Source organism: Frieseomelitta varia, unplaced genomic scaffold (assembly GCF_011392965.1).
Source record: "Frieseomelitta varia isolate USP_RPSP 00005682 unplaced genomic scaffold, Fvar_1.2 scaffold_302, whole genome shotgun sequence".
NCBI lineage: Eukaryota > Metazoa > Arthropoda > Insecta > Hymenoptera > Apidae > Frieseomelitta > Frieseomelitta varia.
In genome coordinates, this window is record NW_025110038.1 from 27,458 (window position 1) to 44,511 (window position 17,054).

Here is a 17,054-nt window from a genome sequence, read left to right on the forward strand (position 1 = left end):
ATAATTTATATTATATATGTTATATATAATTTATATTATATATGTTATATATAATTTATATTATATATGTTATATATAATTATACAATATTATATAATTTTTCAAGAAGTAGGTTAATTGTTATATAATTTTTCAAGAAGTAGGTTAATAATTAACATACTACACCAAGAAACGTGACTAAAAATATTTTCATTTTATTTAATAAATGAAAAATAATTAGTAATTTTAATTATTGATAAAATAAACATTTGTTAAATGCTATAGTCTCCTGAACCCTTTTAATTATATAATAAATAATTCAAAAAATGCGAGAAAATATAGGCTGTATGTTTATCAGAGTGTACCATCCTCAATGTGTTAATATAAATATAAAATAAATAATAGTTAAAGTCTAAAATACATAATAAATAGATTCTTAAATATTACTATAAAAAAATATATGGTAGTATTTAAGAATATTTTATCAATGTGAATTAAAGAGGTGTATATATGCATTGTACAAAGTTTCTCCTTGTTGTTCCAAAAATTTGCGGGCCCTGGGAGCAGGTTAGGTACACCGAGTGCGGTACGCAATGTGTTAAGATGATTCGTGAAAACTGAAATTCTATACTCGCGGCAAAAATAACGCAAACATCTCTTCGATGTACGAAGGAACAACGGAATCGTTTCTAACATTACCAAGACCTACGTGTACACAAATAAATTCAGCCGGTGTTGCTTGTAAATACGATATAGCTTTGTAAGTTTCTTTCTTCCTCGAGGAATGTATCCTACGTGCATCGTCATTGAATAGGTCGCCTGACGCGTATGCAAATGAAAAAAATAATGTAAACACTCGTAGACGCGGACAATTTGCTTCTAACGTGTGCGTGGGACCGTGTGTTGGACTGTTTGTACGGTAACGGTATTTGAAACGACTCATCTGATCCGGTAATGAATACCGGTGTTATCTTCGAAAAGTTCACGGTAATTGTTTGTCACGAGCAACGTAAATCACGAGGCTGGCTCGATTCGACTTTCTTCGTTCTTTAAATCTCGTCAACGATAGGTGTCGGTCGTTGCAAAATTTCATCCTTTTCACACTGACGAGACAGTACGTGGATAAAATAACTGTTAGAATGGCTGCTGAATCGTTATAATTAGGTGGCCAGTTTTATATTTTTGTAAGTACAGTTAAAGGAATTACGTTATTGGATTTTTAATCCTTTGCATTCGACTGTCACTTCTAAGGGGACATCGTACTTAAATCTAACTAACAGCTCGTATTTACAATTTTTTTATAATTATTGTTAGTTAAATTAGTTAAGCTTTTTTTATAATTATTGTTAGATAAGTTTTTGAACGCGGAATCACAAAATTCTCTGAAAAGTGTCAAAAGGTAATCGAACAAAATGGCTAATATATTGCCTAATAAAATTTTTCTCATGAAAAATTCGCCTTTCATTCGCACACAAACAAAAAACGCAATTACTTTTGATCAATGTGATATTTTTATCCCATATTCATTTTTATTGGGAACCACATCTTCGGAGCACTTGTTTCGCGTTTGCACAAGCAATTCAACGAGAGATACGAGAGATCTACGGTTAAACAGGGAATCGAAGAACGATTCGCTCGAATCTGTACCTCGTGAACCGTTTAATGTTGTCAGTGCGAGTAATATTACGAATTTTGCTAGTCATAACGGATACGTACGTGTCTAGTTTTTACCACCGGAACAAGCTTTATACGTCCATTTGACGCAGTCGTGCGATGAAGATACACTAGTGTTCGCGAGAACACGGCCATAAATTCCTCGACGCCTTTACGTTTTCTACCGGTTTACGATCAGAATAAAGTTTCAACTTTACACGTCTCTGCATTTCTCCCTTAAGATCCAGTGCTTCCACCCATTCTAAACTTGTTAACTTCTTGCGCTGGAATGACGTGTCACGCACGTCGAGAATTCTTTTGTCCCGAAATTGCAATATTTCCTCAGTTTTAAGTATATTTAGGTATAATTAAGTAGGCAAAACAAATAATAAATTTGTTACTTCTCAATAATTTCTATTCAGTGATATCATACCGACGAGTTCAAAAAGAAAGCGACGAATTACTGTATACAGTTTGGTCACTCGTTATGGTCCGCAATCAGTTGTCAGCGCAAATGGTGTTAACTTCTTTCGCTGGAATGACGTGTCACGCACGTCGAGAATTCTTTTGTCCCGAAATTGCAATATTTCCTCAGTTTTAAGTATATTTAGGTATAATTAAGTAGGCAAAACAAATAATAAATTTGTTATTTCTCAATAATTTCTATTCAGTGATATCATACCGACGAGTTCAAAAAGAAAGCGACGAATTATTGTATTTGGTCACTCGTTATGGTCCGCAATCAGTTGACAGCGCAAATGGTGTTAACTTCTTCCGCTGGAATGACGTGTCACGCACGTCAAGAATTCTTTTGTCCCGAAATTGCAATATTTCCTCAGTTTTAAGTATATTTAGGTATAATTAAGTAGGCAAAACAAATAATAAATTTGTTATTTCTCAATAATTTCTATTCAGTGATATCATACCGACGAGTTCAAAAAGAAAGCGACGAATTATTGTATTTGGTCACTCGTTATGGTCCGCAATCAGTTGTCAGCGCAAATGGTGTTAACTTCTTTCGCTGGAATGACGTGTCACGCACGTCGAGAATTCTTTTATCCCGAAATTGCAATATTTCCGCAGTTTTAAGTATATCTAGGTATAATTAAGTAGGCAAAACAAATAATAAATTTATTACTTCTCAATAATTTCTATCCAGTGATACTGACGAGTTCAAAAAGAAAGCGACGAATTATTGTATACGGTTTGGTCACTCGTTATGGTCCGCAGTCAGTTGTCAGCGCAAGTTAAACTTCATCTCCCGAAAGTATTGCCGATGATTAACTGGAGACATCCGTGAAATTTGGTCGAATAGTCTGTTACGCGGAATCACAGCTTCTCCAATTTCGCATAGTTCTCTCCGTTCTAATTTCACGCGTGCCTGAATTTGAAATGAAATTTTGGTACGAGGTTTTGGTACTTGTCCGTTTGCGAAGTTACGCGACGACGTTTCAGAGGCAGTGCACGCTGAATGTGAAACGTAACGCGTAATACGTAGAAGTCCGGGCTCGGCTTCCTCTTTCTATTGTCCGCCGCGATAAACGGTTTCCTTTCTCGAAGACGATAAGAGGCGCATTGTTTCACCAGCACTAGTCGAAAGCAACAATGTCCGCCACATTGTCAACGTATTTTTTTTTTTTTCTTTTTCTACGATCGATTCCTTCGCAGAGTTATTGGCATCGAGATTAAAAATTCTTTGCGATCCTTTGGACCTGTTGCGAGAGAAGAACGTGAACACGATCTCGAAACGAGGCATGCATTTTCTTTTTAACGATCGTAAAGATGCAAAGCAAAACGAAACGATATCGTTGAGATTTCTATTTATCTTTTTGACAATTTTAACGATTTATATCTTTCGTGTCGATCTCTCGAAATTGGCGCACCATCGTTGGGATATTTATTAAAGTATCAGATGTTTTTAGACAGTCGTTTAGAGCATCGCGGATCGGTCCGTGAATTTTTGTTTGTAAACGTTCGCTAACGAGTATACGAGTGCAAAGTTTAAACGGATATATATTCACTGGCAGCGTGCTCTGCGAGGTTGATTTTATGGTTGAGAAAGCACGCGCGCGACACAAAAGGTTCACTCTCTTTCGAGGGTAGTTTAGTTCGTCATTTTCTTCGTGAAAAATCAATAAACCGGCGACCAATGAGCGCGAGCCTCCGATGGTTTCCATGCATCTCGGGTTCAGGGAACGATTTGAAACTCGAAACACGTTTAAACACACGTCGAGGAAGGTACTTTTCATCTCGATATCGGCCTATTTGGTCAAATGGTACGCCTGTTCTGTTTATCGACCAAATGCCATTTTCGCGCCAAGAGGAAAGTCTTTTCTCCGCGTTCGTTTGAAAAATTGTTTAAAGTTATTGGAAAAGAAAAAAGCTGCGGCTGGAAACAAGCGCTCAGACTCGAACGATATTTTCTTTCGGAATGAACGGATAAGTGCTCGAGCAACAAGCACAAGAGACTCTCGATAGGTTGTTGCTATACCGGCTGGAAATAGGTGATTATACAATGCAAGTTCTGATCGTTGTCACCGATCCGAGACGGATGGCGATTCGTAATTAACTGGTACCATTAATTATAGGTAATTATCTGAACGTCGCTGACCTTGATCGATTCGAGTGTTCATCGCCGAACATTGTTAAAAATTTGCTCATAAGGCTTGCAAACCGAACCGATCGGATGTTCTTTCATCCATAAACGATCTACTCGAAAGAAGCACGTGCATGCTTTGTTCTATGCGCGTGACAATTTGTTCCAAGATATATCCACTATTGAATGCTGATTGAGACATATAGAACGGACAAATAATCATGTTTTGTGATTCATACATATAAATGAAAGATTTCTTGTTTATTTAACAACGAACGAGAATTCTCCACTGTTGTGACTCAGGGGATGTCACTGTCTCGTTTATACCGAAATAGTTTCTTCGTGGCTCTGGAAACCGTGTAGATATAGTTAACCAGCGTGTAGTCAACTTCTGCTTGAAATAATCGCAAGTACTGTTACCAGCTAGGCAAGTCGGAAAGACTAGGGATTTATTCGCTCTGGCGATCTAAGTGCGCTACCATTCCGGTCGCAGGCGAAACTATGAAATAACCCGAACGTGTACGTTGAAAAGAGAAGGTTTTCTCCGTTATTTTTTTTTTTTTTTTTTTTTTTAATTTAATAAAGAGAATATCGGTGAGAATTTCTCTTCCGAGAAATTGCTGGGAAGACGTTAGGCGGCCCTCGTGGACCGAAATATCAGGTACACGATGAACAAGGAACGATAAGCTCCAACGACTCTCTAGAAAAAGAATTGCTTTCTCTTTTGATCACGTCCGTCGACAAGAAGCCGACGAGGAGGCGATGTCCTCTCTCGCAGTCGAAAAATCATCGAGTGTGACGGGTTACTGTTATCCCAGCTAGCATGCCGTTGTTTGTTCTTTCCGTGTCTTATTTATAACTGGCAGTACACGGCTGCGTGCAGTGTACGAAAAAACACGAACCTCTTTTTCGTGATATAACCGTCCGATTCACAATGGTCGCGTGCCACTGATGTATCATTCTGCTGTCAGATGTTTGAACTCGATCCATTTCCCGTTTTCACGCGACCGTTTAATTTAGTTTGTTAATTTAACGCTGTCGAATCTATTACTGACTCTATTACTGACTTGTTTCAGCATCGAATACAATTTGACGACACAGCTACACGTACCTTCGAATATCCGAGCGAAGCGTCGATGCTGGAGGGTGACAGCAGCGTGGATGGCGAAACTTCCGGTTCCGTCGAGCAATCAACTCTGATCAGCAATAAAACGTCCTCGGCCAATTCGACGACCAGTATGCCGACCTTACTCGGTAATTTTAATCGTTACTTACTCCTGTTACCACGAGCCTGCGTTGCAGTCGGATTTTACCTCCTTTTCCCTTGATATTTTCACGATAGAGATTCACTCTATCGTTTTCTCGACTAACTGTTTGTCTCGTTGTTTTCGATTTTTTCCAGAGGCGACGTTCGTACACCATGTTATATCCCCTGTGAACAGCTGCAGAGAATTGCAATTCCTTTTAAATGTCGACCCCGTGAAAGAGTCTCTAGTATAAATTAACTTTCATAGTTTCTAGAAACGCTTTACTTGTCCTACACCAACCAATATTAGACGACAGTCCTCCGTTATATACGTTTAGTAGAATTTTTCATGTCTCGCTCGTTGCTGTTACTTTCGAGATATATTCGTTAGTCCTTTTCGCCTCTTTATATGTTGCACATGTTCCTTTTTTCCCTCTCTTTCTTTCTCTCTCTCGTCCAATTCGCCTACACAGCGTAGTGTGCTGAAAGCTAGTGCTTATTCCCCGCAGGTGGTGGTGGTGGCCTAGCCAGTTACACTCCTAGCAAGGTGGACCTGACATCCGAAGGGTTCGAGCTGGGCGTGACCAGAGCCATGTCGTCGAGCCCGCAGGCGACCTCCACGTCAACGTCGTCGTCGACACCAACGACCACCACGTCGAGCGAAGCAGAGAACGAAAGCGAAGTAGATTATCTGAAGCCGGCTCAAGATGCGGGCGCATGGGGTTCCGAAACAACTGGCGATCTTCTCTACTGACGCGACTGAAAAACTCAAAGACCAGAAGAAAACGCGTGAAGCGAGAGAAATCGCTGGAAGCTCAAAGCTCTTGGAGGAGAGCAAGGAATCGGAAAATTCCGACTACTCAGAAGACTAATCGTGAAGTATTTTTCTTTCCCTTTCTTTTCGTAGACAGACTCGAGAAAGAGAGAATCTTTTACAGTAAAGAAGTGTATTATGAACAAAGAAGAGAAAAATGTCGGGTGGTTTCTTTGAACGCTCCGAACCGAGCGGCCCAAACGTGACGATTGCTCACCGTATGAACATAAGCAAACTAACTTTTCGAGAAATGCATCACGCGACGCGTTCACGATCGGTGCGAGTCTTGCTTACGTCAGTTCGCTGTCGTAAGAACTGCGTGCAATGCTTCTTTTCTTTTTTCTCCGATACGATGAAATGCGAATCAAAAGAGTGTAAATGTTCGTTCGCGAACGCGTCGAAGCAGAGGCAGTCCTTTTCTTAGATAATTAAGCGAAAAGACAGTATCATTCCAAGTATATGCATTTACTTTGTATTATTACGATAATGAAGTGAACAGACTTTTTTCCTAAGTAACGTGTAACTAAAACTGCCAAGATATGTCAGTGCTTTTCTTTTTTTGATAGCACTTTAAACGGAGGAGCCCAGTGATCGATGAAAAACGAAAGAAAGAAAAAAAGGGGGCAAAAAGGAGCATATCACCTTTTTGGCACATTTTTATAACAAACGGAGAGAAGTCGACGATGGAACTGAACATTTTGTAACCTTTTTGAGATTACTTTAATGCTGAGCCGTTTAATGTTCAAGCTGCCACTCAAAGGCCAGAATTTTATGCAGGATTTTAAGAAAAGAAAGAAAAAAAAAACGATTAAATGCGAGAAAAAGAATCGTTTGCAAAAAAGGAAATATTGAAAGATTCGAAGTTAGATTTTTGTAAAAGGTTTAGCCAAAGTAGAATATAAGTCTACTTAATATACTTAATATATCTGTACAATAAGTCGAAATTTTGGTCCAGGAATAACATTGCAATTGTAAATTCTGAGAAATTTGTTATTTATATTAAGTGTATGTTAAATCATACTGATATCTCTTACGAATGCTCAAGATAAGATGATAGATACATGTACAACATTTGTTTTGTTGAATTTGTTTTATTTTTCGTTTCTTACATTTAGACGTGGACCAAACAAAAAAAGAAGAAAATAATCAATGCGAAAAATTGAGGAAAAAGTATTCATTTGTTAATAATATGAATTTTAATTTTAAGCGAATCAAATTTTGTACATATTAAATTATTATCGATCTCGAAGTTTCGTGAAGCTTATGTACGGAACAATTAAATTACTTTGAGATCGATTTATTTCGTGTACTCTTTCTGTTTCTTCTCTGTTGTCCGTATTATGTTCAAAGTGATAACACGAACGTTGAGAAATTAAAAATGTTATGTTCGATCGCGTAAATGTTTGAAGTGTGATTGCGGCAGTATGATTAACTTTCGATTAAGATTTAATCGCGTGATCGCGGACTGATTCAAGGGTAAACGTGCGATACGATAATAATTGCCGATAATGATGCATTTATACGCTAAAGTATAACAACTGTGTACCAATCTCCGTCGTTGTATTTAGTAAATGCTAATATTTCAATTGCTCTTGCGTACTTCGCGACGTAATCGCTTTCTTTTTTTCATCAGATTTCACGTTATCGTTTGATCTATACTTGATGGGTCTGTGTCACAGCGTTGCATTTTACACTGTGATATTTTTTGTTATTTTCCCTAATAATGACATATAATTGCTTCCGAATATTTTAAGGAACCAGTACCGTGTGTCGACCGCTCAGTTTGTATTTTCACAGTTGCTACGTAACGAGTGAAAACGAGATTACAATGAACAAAACATTCCAAATTTTGTCACGAATTTTTGTATCTAACGAAACTTTTGTATCCAACGATCACTTTGTGTATCCATGTAATCTCGCTACTCCGGTCGAGGGAACTCCGTATTATTTCTGTAAATTATCGCTGTACAGTATGGAAAGGCACCGCCGTTCAAGTAAAGGATTAAAAAAAGGAAATAGTATTATCCTAAAATCATTCTTATTATTCTTATTCTTCTTATGATTATTCTCATTATTCTTACTATTGTTATTATTATCCGAAGCTTGAATCCACAATTACCTTATTGAGTATACTTACCAGTTAGAAGTATTGTGTGATGTATTGTCTGTGTGTTACTAAAGTATTCAAGTAATAAAATGAAACAAGTACGCTCGAATTATCATATTATCAAGCCTATCTTTTTCCGTGCGTCTCGTGCAGGCCCCCCCAATTAAAAAGTAGGAATGTACTATCAAAACTATTCTTATTTATTCAAATAAATATATATACAACTTACTGAACAAATACATTACATTTCAGTTAATCCACGATTCAGACAGACACACAATTGCACGTTCATAAAAAAGTCTAAAGTCTATATTATTTGTATATCGATGTGTAATATTCCTCTTCCAAGTCGTATAAATCGGCAGCCATGTCGTCTCGTAAAGATGCTAATTTTTGATCGCACTCGGCTTGTTTCGTTCTAAATAACTTGCTATTCTGTGCTATAGCTTCATTTACAGAGGGGAAATCGTTGAGTATGAGATACTGCTTTATATCTGAAACCAGCTTCATCAGAGATTCTCCTGCGCGAACGATATTTGCAGCTCTGACGTGCATTTCATATGTATCCTGTTCGCATTGTGTCATCCGAGATAATTGGGAATCATTTTCTCCTTTCGCCAGTTTTATGATTTCTGTGTAGTAACAAAAAAAAAATAAATTGATATCTCCCATAGTTTGGAAAGATTGTAGGTTAAGTTGTTACTATACTAAATAAAATCAATCGTCTCAGTTTAGCAAAATCTATGATATAATATATATTATATTTGACAGTGCAACGTAAGTTTCTTCTTTTAAGAAACTATCTTCTTGTTCTTATAACTTATCGTTTCGAAAGTAAGGTTAGGTAGTGTACCTTCGAAATTTTCCAACATTGATTTTACATCTTCTTTCAGTCTCGTTGTGTACGATTTCAATAAAGCCTCTTTACTTTGCGGCAACGCACGCTGAGCTGCCATTATTTCAAATTTCAAACAAACTTTCGTAAATCTCGATGAAAATCAACTTCAACGTCACGACGATACGAGCTGTTTGGACCTCATGGTAGAATCATAACAGTACCTTTAGCTAATGCGACTTTACCGACCGAACCAATTCGGTCACATGCGTACTTCAATTCGAAATCTCCCGCAATCATTTCGACGAACAACGATCGGTAATCTTTCTAATTCCTTGTCGTACAGAAACGAATGAAACTCGGTACGGAATCCAAGCTGACCGTGAAAATCACGAATAAAACTCGTGGTACGGATTACGGGCGGAATATGAAACTCACAAATCGGATTCATGGTGCGGATCAAATGGTAAGCAATTTCCCTGTACGGCAGAACGTTTCGCGAATGGCTTGCCTCACTACAGGTTGCACAGTGACAAACCGAGTTGCACGGCAAAGGGGTTAGAATCACAAGAAATTCGAAAATTCAATTTCCGACGTGAGTATCGGTCCCGTGCAGGCCGTAAGGTCAAATCGTTTATATATTGATTTTCTAGAAGAAGCCTAGGCCAGAGAGCCATCCTATCCCCACTACGATCCTTGAAAGCCGGGATGAAATCAATAGGAAGCTCACGCGAACGTTCCGTATTCGAATAAATTCATTCGTACGCGAAATTTCACGGAGTGTCGCGCATGAGGGAAGCATCGAGAGAGCGAACGCGATGAAGAACGCGAGGACACGGTTTTAATGCCGCGTATGTCGCGTTTCGATAGGGATAATAAGAATATCGGATCATCCCCTCCAGTGCGTCGTTCACCGCCCGTAAAATCCCAGACGGTCAAATTCCATGAGGTAGTGATTCTCGTTCGAAAACTCTCAGCGATTAGCGACGATGGCTGTGATTCACGTAAGAAAAGTGCGATACTTGGTGTCGTGCTGTTGGGGTGTGTCGTAGGGCAGACAGAAAGTATAAGAAATTTAAGTTTGTCTGTCACGGATAAATGACAAAATTTGACAAGCGACTATCAAGCGATGATAGGGCTCGTTATACTTTTAACGTTGACGAAAGCGATCGGAGGTTCGTTACCTCCAGACGACGCCGACAATGTGTTGCATATCGGTGGAATTTTTCCGATAGCGGGCGAAGGTGGATGGCAGGGTGGCCAGGTGAGTAATAATAATTATTGTATTCTTTTCTTTTTGAAATAAATAAAAGTTAATGCCGTGCGTCGTTCAACAGGCTTGCATGCCAGCGGTGAACTTGGCTTTAGACGATGTTAACCATGAGAAAAATTTGCTACCTGGATTCATACTGAAGCTTCACTCAAACGACAGCGAGGTATACATGTTCGATAAAGTTTTGAGAAAAAAAGTCATAAGAAAGTGACAACTGTTCATTTTAATTTTTAATTGACTGCGTTTCTTTTCAGTGTGAGCCGGGACTCGGTGCCTCAGTGATGTACAATTTGTTATATTATAAGCCACACAAGTTGATGTTGTTAGCCGGATGTAGTACCGTCTGTACGACTGTCGCTGAGGCAGCGAAAATGTGGAATCTAGTGGTGGTAAGTCGAGAATGTCTTCTTTAGTACGTCGACTGCTACAATGATCATTGGTAGTCATCGTTTTTATAAATATTTTTGGAACAATTAAGACGAATATCATTAACAAAGAATTTAAAATAATATAAATAATTAGATAATAATATAAAACGCTTTCGTCGTATTTTATTGCAATATGATATCTTATAATTTATATTTAATGTATTTTTCTTTTAGATGAAACGCCTAAGTTTGTAAGTGGCAGTCAACGTGTTGAATAAACAAATACAGAAATGAATTTACTTTTTACGATTTTCAGTTATGTTATGGTGCATCTTCGCCTGCATTATCGGATCGGAATCGGTTCCCGACACTTTTTAGAACACACCCGTCAGCCACAGTGCACAACCCCACGAGAATCAAATTGTTACAAAAATTTGGTTGGTCTCGAGTGGCAATCTTGCAGCAAGCCGAAGAAGTGTTCATATCTGTAAGATTATTATGATTGTCGAACACGGTAGTGGATAACTTTTAATTGTTCTCCTCTTATATTATAGACTGTAGAAGATTTAGAGGCACGTTGCAAGGAGGCAGGAATAGAAATAGTCACACGTCAGAGCTTTTTGTCCGATCCGTCAGATGCGGTGAGAAATCTGCGTCGCCAGGATGCTAGAATCATCGTCGGTCTGTTTTACGTTGTGGCTGCGAGAAGAGTGCTTTGCGAATTGTATCAACAAAAGCTATACGGTAAAAGCTACGTGTGGTTCTTCATCGGTTGGTACGAGGACAATTGGTTCGAGGTGAATTTGGACAAGGAGGCAATCGCGTGCACGAAAGATCAAATGAGGCTCGCTGCCGAAGGACACTTAACGACGGAAGCTCTCATGTGGAATCAAAATAACGACACGACAATTAGCGGAATGACTTCCGAGGATTTCAGACAGCGATTAAATAAAATGCTGAAAGAGGATGGATACGACATTGATAACAATCGCTACCCTGAAGGGTATCAAGAGGCGCCTCTGGCATACGACGCCGTTTGGTCGGTGGCATTAGGTAGGAAGTCGAATTGTACTATCAGTTACGAGAGTAACTGAATTTTTACAGCAAAATTTTATATCTTTTTATATTTGAACCGCAGCTTTTAATAAGACAATGGAGAAGCTGAGTAAGCAAGGGAAAAGTCTAAAGAACTTCACCTACACCGACAAGGAGATAGCAGACGAAATTTACTCGGCGATCAATTCCACTCAGTTTCTAGGAGTATCTGTACGTGACTCGTAGAAATAAAACTAAGGCTTCTTATTTCAAGTGGCCGATCTTTAATCGATCACGTATATATGCTATAGGGTTTCGTTGCATTTAGTTCGCAAGGTGACAGAATCGCATTGACCCAAATCGAGCAAGTGATCGATGGAAAGTACGTCAAGTTGGGATATTATGATACGCAAAGTGACAATCTGACTTGGAGAAACATGGAAAGATGGATCGGTGGTAAAGTACCTCAAGACAGGACTATCATAAGAACTGTTCTGCGGACGGTCTCGTTGCCGTTGTTTATTTGCATGGGGACTATATCTTCGGTGGGAATCTTAATAGCGATGGGACTAATCATTTTTAATATATGGAATAGGCACAGAAGGTACACACATTCGTTCCATATCTATTTCCGTCTTTTTCAAATATTTGAGACACACTGACATTCTCCCTTCTAGAGTTATAATGTCGTCACATCCTGTGTGTAATACAATAATGCTGGTTGGGGTGATAGCATGTTTCGTGTCGGTGTTTCTATTGGGAATCGATGGTAGATTCATTGCGCCGTGGGAATATCCAGCGATCTGCCAAGCTAGAGCCTGGATGCTATCCACAGGATTCACCCTTGCTTTCGGCGCGATGTTTAGTAAAGTGTGGCGGGTCCACAGGCTTACGACAAAAACGAAAGCCGACCAAGCGAAAGTAAGTATTGGAGGAAACAAATTAACGCGCTCGATCGTTCGATATCGTTTTAGAAACTCCGTCCGCTCCGTAATTACGTACGATCGATTAGCCAATTAACGATTTAATTAATTTTCTAGTCACGCAGTGTGCCCGTCCCTGCATGGTTTGCAGATCCTGCTCGTACGACCCTCAACTTTAACGTATTTTTGATTCTTTTTAGTTGTTCATGGCTAAACAAAAAGTTTCGTCCATACAGAAGAAAGTTCAACCGTGGAAGCTGTACACGATGGTAAGCGGACTATTGGTGATGGATATAGTATTATTAGTCTCGTGGCAAGTGCTTGATCCTTTACAAAGGAAAATAGAGACCTTCCCGCTGGAGTTATCTCCGTTTGGCGATGACGATGCAAGAATTAGACCCGAATTGGAACATTGCGAGAGCATACACAATAACATTTGGCTTGGTAAGCTCGTCGCAAATCGTAGAAATGCGATTGCCAAGCGAAAATCATTTTCTCCGTCCTTCTTTCAGGTTTGATTTACAGCTACAAGGGGCTCATTCTGGTGTTCGGATTATTTCTGGCATACGAAACGAGAAGCATCAAAGTTAAACAGATCAATGATTCTAGATACGTCGGGATGTCGATATACAATGTGGTTGTCCTTTGTTTGATCACAGCTCCGGTGACGATGGTGATTGCCAGCCAGCAAGACGCTAGTTTCGCTTTCGTTGCACTCGCCATTATTTTCTGCTGTTTTCTAAGCATGGCGCTAATTTTTGTGCCTAAAGTAATCGAGGTGATTAGGCATCCAAAAGACAAGGCTGAATCTAAATACAACCCGGACGTGGGTATGTCGAAGGAAGACGAAGAGAAATATCAGAAGCTTCTCAGCGAGAACGACGAGCTTCAGAAACTCATAGCCGCGGTGAGAAAACATTTCAGCGTTGAAGATAAGATTAAATTAAAAATTATTAGTTATCACGAGAAAACATCATTTCAGAAAGAAGAGAAGATCAAACTTCTAAAACAGACATTGGCCGAGCGAGATGCATTGAAAGGTGGCAGCGGAAACGTTCCGAAGGATTCGTTGATAGTCGCCGATTTTGTAACCGGCGAGGGGACTTCAGATAGCGCAATCGGTGGGGGTATTTCTGTTTATACACAATCATCTCGAGCTTCTGCTTCTGACTTTGAGTTTTCAGGATCGTATTTGTAGATTCGTAGCGCGTTAAGTTCCGCCCTTTTGGGCAGGAACTCTAATCAATTTTAAAAAAGTGGGACCTAAATGGATAAAAGTACCTACATTGTTTCTCTCTTATAACGATGTTTATTTTTAAGTCTTTTTTAAAAAGTCGAATCACGCGATGTATTTTCTCGTTCTCTGCCTCTTTTCTGCAAACAATATCTATATTTATATCGCACGCCGTCGCGATGCGACACTCGTCGCAATTTTTAACGAAACTTCGCAGGAAAACGGCACACCGAAGTTCTGACAAGCAAACAGGCGACTCGTTAACTCGAGACAGCTTTGTTTCCAAAAATTCGTAGTTCGTACAATGTGCAGCCTCCTCCTGAGGCTCTCGCACTCTCTATTTATGTACTCGGTGTCTAAACGTATAAATGTTGGATGTATGTATATACCAAGCAAAGTAATAAGTGTGCGTATGCGTAGTGCGATTAGTAGCTCTCTGTATAAAACAGATCCATACGCGCAAGTTGGCCTACGACTCTCGCGCGCCGTTCTCGTTTACAACGATCTTTTTCGTTATGTCGAGAGAGTCTGTTGCACAGTTGCAAATGTCGAGACTATCGAGATTTTATTATTATACGGATATTTGTACAGAGAAGTTTTATCAAACGAATCAATTCTTTATTAAATCACTGACAAATTTGCATCACGTTCCCTTGAATACCGAGGTTCATCGGTGTTCGACGAGAATGTCGCATGAAAATTGATTAACGCAACACGGACCAAACACTTCGTAAAATATTTCCTGTTGACTTTCGAATATTTTATGCAAACTATGACATGGAATTATCGCATTCTCTTGGTACAAAACGCCAACGTGATAATGCAAAATGATCCGAATTTCTTCGCGAACGGTTTACACGGGTCCAAGAAAGAGAAAAGAAAAGACAAAAGGAACATTTTCCGTTCATCTGCAAATATCTCGAATTATACGTTCTACACGAGATACATCATTCAATTCATATTGGATATTGTATAATTTAAACCGCGATCCGCTTAACCAAAGCGCAAACTGGCATTACGGACGTTTCGTTTGCTCCAGGCCTAAATTTTTTTATATGGTTCACGCATGATTTGTAACGATTGCAGTTAAATCTCGTTAGACAATGACCTGGTCGTTTCCGAGATAGCGAATCGATGTGAACCTCATGAAGTCTGCTCCCAAATTGTACGAAATGTTGCACGGCACGCGAAATTGGTGTTTAGCAAGAATTAATGTTCAATCGCGGGCAACACACATGGTACACACACGCAAAACAGTGAACGTGCTAACGAGATTTAAACGCTTCAAATACTGCGCCATTCATAAATAATTTGGGAGTCTTGATGAGGTGGATCGACGTACTTTATGGCCAACTAACGTTTAATCTTTCAGATCTTGCACCCTTTGATGACTGATCTAAATGTAAAGGTGCTCGGGTTATCTGAGTCAAATGAAATATCAATTATTTATGAATGGGCAAGGAAACTTTCTACGCTTATCCCGTATGATATCTGAAGGATTATCGTTTTTAAATTCTTCTTTTTAGAAACGGACCAGGTTGGCTGAACGCACGAGCCCCGTCGATTAGGATGACAAAAGCAATACGAGCATATGAACATACGAACGAGCTAAAAGCTCATGGCGAAACGCTCTATTTCTCTCTCACTTCTAAAACTAGAATTAAATGTACACATGCGTGATGGAACTGCATGTTCTTATTTTCTAATCGGAAACAAACCGAGGATCGTGTTTATAGCGACGGAAATTATCATTATATCGCCAATTTATTTCGCCACGCATAGCGTGAATCTGTAGAAGACTTAGACTTGTGTTAATGGAGTGTGATTTCCCGAATGGGACGCAGTAGCTTTCATGTTTCTATCCCTTTTTTTTTTTTTTTCAAAATTCTTTAAACAGACATACGGACTGCTTGAGAAAACATTTACAAATGTCGTGCAATTGAGTTCATGTCACGACTTATTGTTAGTCGACACAAGATGTTATACCAAAGAAGATATATTTGAGGATTGTTTTTGACGGAAGCCAAAAGTTTAAACTTTGTAAACGTGAATATTAAAGTGTTTGAAAATTGTTGTATTCAGAAACCGTTTTACATTATCAACGGGAAGATAATGTGATTTGACTGCAATTCAAATTTTATCGGTACACAAGACGACTTATCTGTATAACGTAGATTGGATAAGCCACGAAGCACAAGTTTTTCGTACGTGCATTTCAATTTTGCCACTCTACGTATACATGATGTTTAGAGAAATTTTACGAACGTTTCTGTTGAATCGTTTCTAGTATAATCATTGTCACGCTCATCTACGTATTTTTTACTATACTTCTTCGATCGACTATCGCGCGAATTGCGCTTGACTACAATATTATTATACGATATACATTAGTCTTATTGAACTGTTAAAGAAAGTATCATATATATATATACACACATATATATATATATATATATACGTTAGGAAATATGGAAATATATTTATTTTTAAGTTTCTAAATTATAAAATTCGTTAAAAATTCATATTGCATCTGTTATTGATGACCCTGCGCTTGTCGAAAAAAAGCGTCCGCTTCGGATATCCATTAATCGTTTACGGATCTTTGCTGTGTTACAGTTTTATAATTGTATGTACGATACGTTTTCGAACTTAAAAACGAAAACAAATAATTCACGTAAATATATTATTGCTTTGTTATCATAAACTCTAACAAGTTTACGGGAAGGCAAATGAATTTTGTTTTTTGGGGAGATGTAAAATAACAAAACGTATCATTCTCAAAGAAATATGTATATTTAATACATCATAGATCCATACGACGATTATGAAAAATATGTAGTACAAATGAGATACAGTTGTATTAAAAAAATCAAATAAACTTAGTTATAATTTAAGAGCAAGATCGTGCCGTGTTTTGTGATTTAGATGGTGCAAACTTGAATAGCTAGCATTCAATATCATCACGTGATGTAGGACTGCACGGAAACGAAG

The 17,054-nt window shown here is 38.6% G+C and overlaps 3 protein-coding genes across 5 annotated transcripts in view; 2 read left to right on the forward strand and 1 right to left on the reverse strand.

Moving 5' to 3' along the window:
* Positions 1-8,320, forward strand: part of LOC122529704 — a 34,288-nt gene extending 25,968 nt beyond the window's left edge. The window contains exons 3-4 of the mRNA XM_043656083.1: positions 5,305-5,482; positions 5,984-8,320. Of these exons, the coding sequence (XP_043512018.1) occupies positions 5,365-5,482; positions 5,984-6,228 (363 nt within the window). The 5' untranslated portion in view covers positions 5,305-5,364 and the 3' untranslated portion in view covers positions 6,229-8,320. The remainder of the gene's footprint in view (positions 1-5,304; positions 5,483-5,983) is intronic.
* A 254-nt stretch (positions 8,321-8,574) lies between these two features.
* Positions 8,575-9,562, reverse strand: LOC122529702 (mediator of RNA polymerase II transcription subunit 22-like). Its single transcript, XM_043656081.1, has 2 exons — positions 9,249-9,562; positions 8,575-9,027 (listed from the first exon to the last, which is right to left on the reverse strand). The coding sequence occupies exons 1-2, from the start codon at positions 9,349-9,351 to the stop codon at positions 8,708-8,710; spliced, it is 423 nt and encodes a 140-aa protein (XP_043512016.1). The 5' UTR covers positions 9,352-9,562; the 3' UTR covers positions 8,575-8,707.
* A 342-nt stretch (positions 9,563-9,904) lies between these two features.
* On the forward strand, positions 9,905-16,959 carry LOC122529698 (gamma-aminobutyric acid type B receptor subunit 1). Of its 3 annotated transcripts, XM_043656074.1 has the most exons (12): positions 9,912-10,494; positions 10,568-10,666; positions 10,758-10,892; positions 11,188-11,358; positions 11,426-11,924; positions 12,010-12,137; positions 12,218-12,510; positions 12,584-12,827; positions 13,030-13,273; positions 13,342-13,736; positions 13,812-13,950; positions 15,590-16,959. In XM_043656074.1, the coding sequence occupies exons 1-12, from the start codon at positions 10,360-10,362 to the stop codon at positions 15,607-15,609; spliced, it is 2,502 nt and encodes an 833-aa protein (XP_043512009.1). In that variant the 5' UTR covers positions 9,912-10,359; the 3' UTR covers positions 15,610-16,959. The 3 variants fall into 3 exon arrangements, with proteins under 3 accessions (XP_043512008.1, XP_043512007.1, XP_043512009.1); XM_043656073.1 differs by having other exon boundaries at positions 9,905-10,494; positions 13,066-13,273; positions 13,812-16,959; XM_043656072.1 differs by having other exon boundaries at positions 9,909-10,494; positions 13,812-16,959.
* Positions 16,960-17,054: the final 95 nt, after the last annotated feature.

Excerpts from the sequence above, each read along its gene's own strand:
- LOC122529702 (XM_043656081.1), bottom strand. The coding sequence starts at position 9,351 with ATGGCAGCTCAGCGTGCGTTGCCGCAAAGTAAAGAGGCTTTATTGAAA. Across the intron at positions 9,028-9,248 it reads AATGTTGGAAAATTTCGAAG|AAATCATAAAACTGGCGAAA; the intron begins GTACACTACCTA and ends GTTACTACACAG.
- LOC122529698 (XM_043656072.1), top strand. The coding sequence starts at position 10,360 with ATGATAGGGCTCGTTATACTTTTAACGTTGACGAAAGCGATCGGAGGT. Across the intron at positions 10,893-11,187 it reads AAATGTGGAATCTAGTGGTG|TTATGTTATGGTGCATCTTC; the intron begins GTAAGTCGAGAA and ends TACGATTTTCAG. Across the intron at positions 12,138-12,217 it reads CTCAGTTTCTAGGAGTATCT|GGTTTCGTTGCATTTAGTTC; the intron begins GTACGTGACTCG and ends TATATGCTATAG.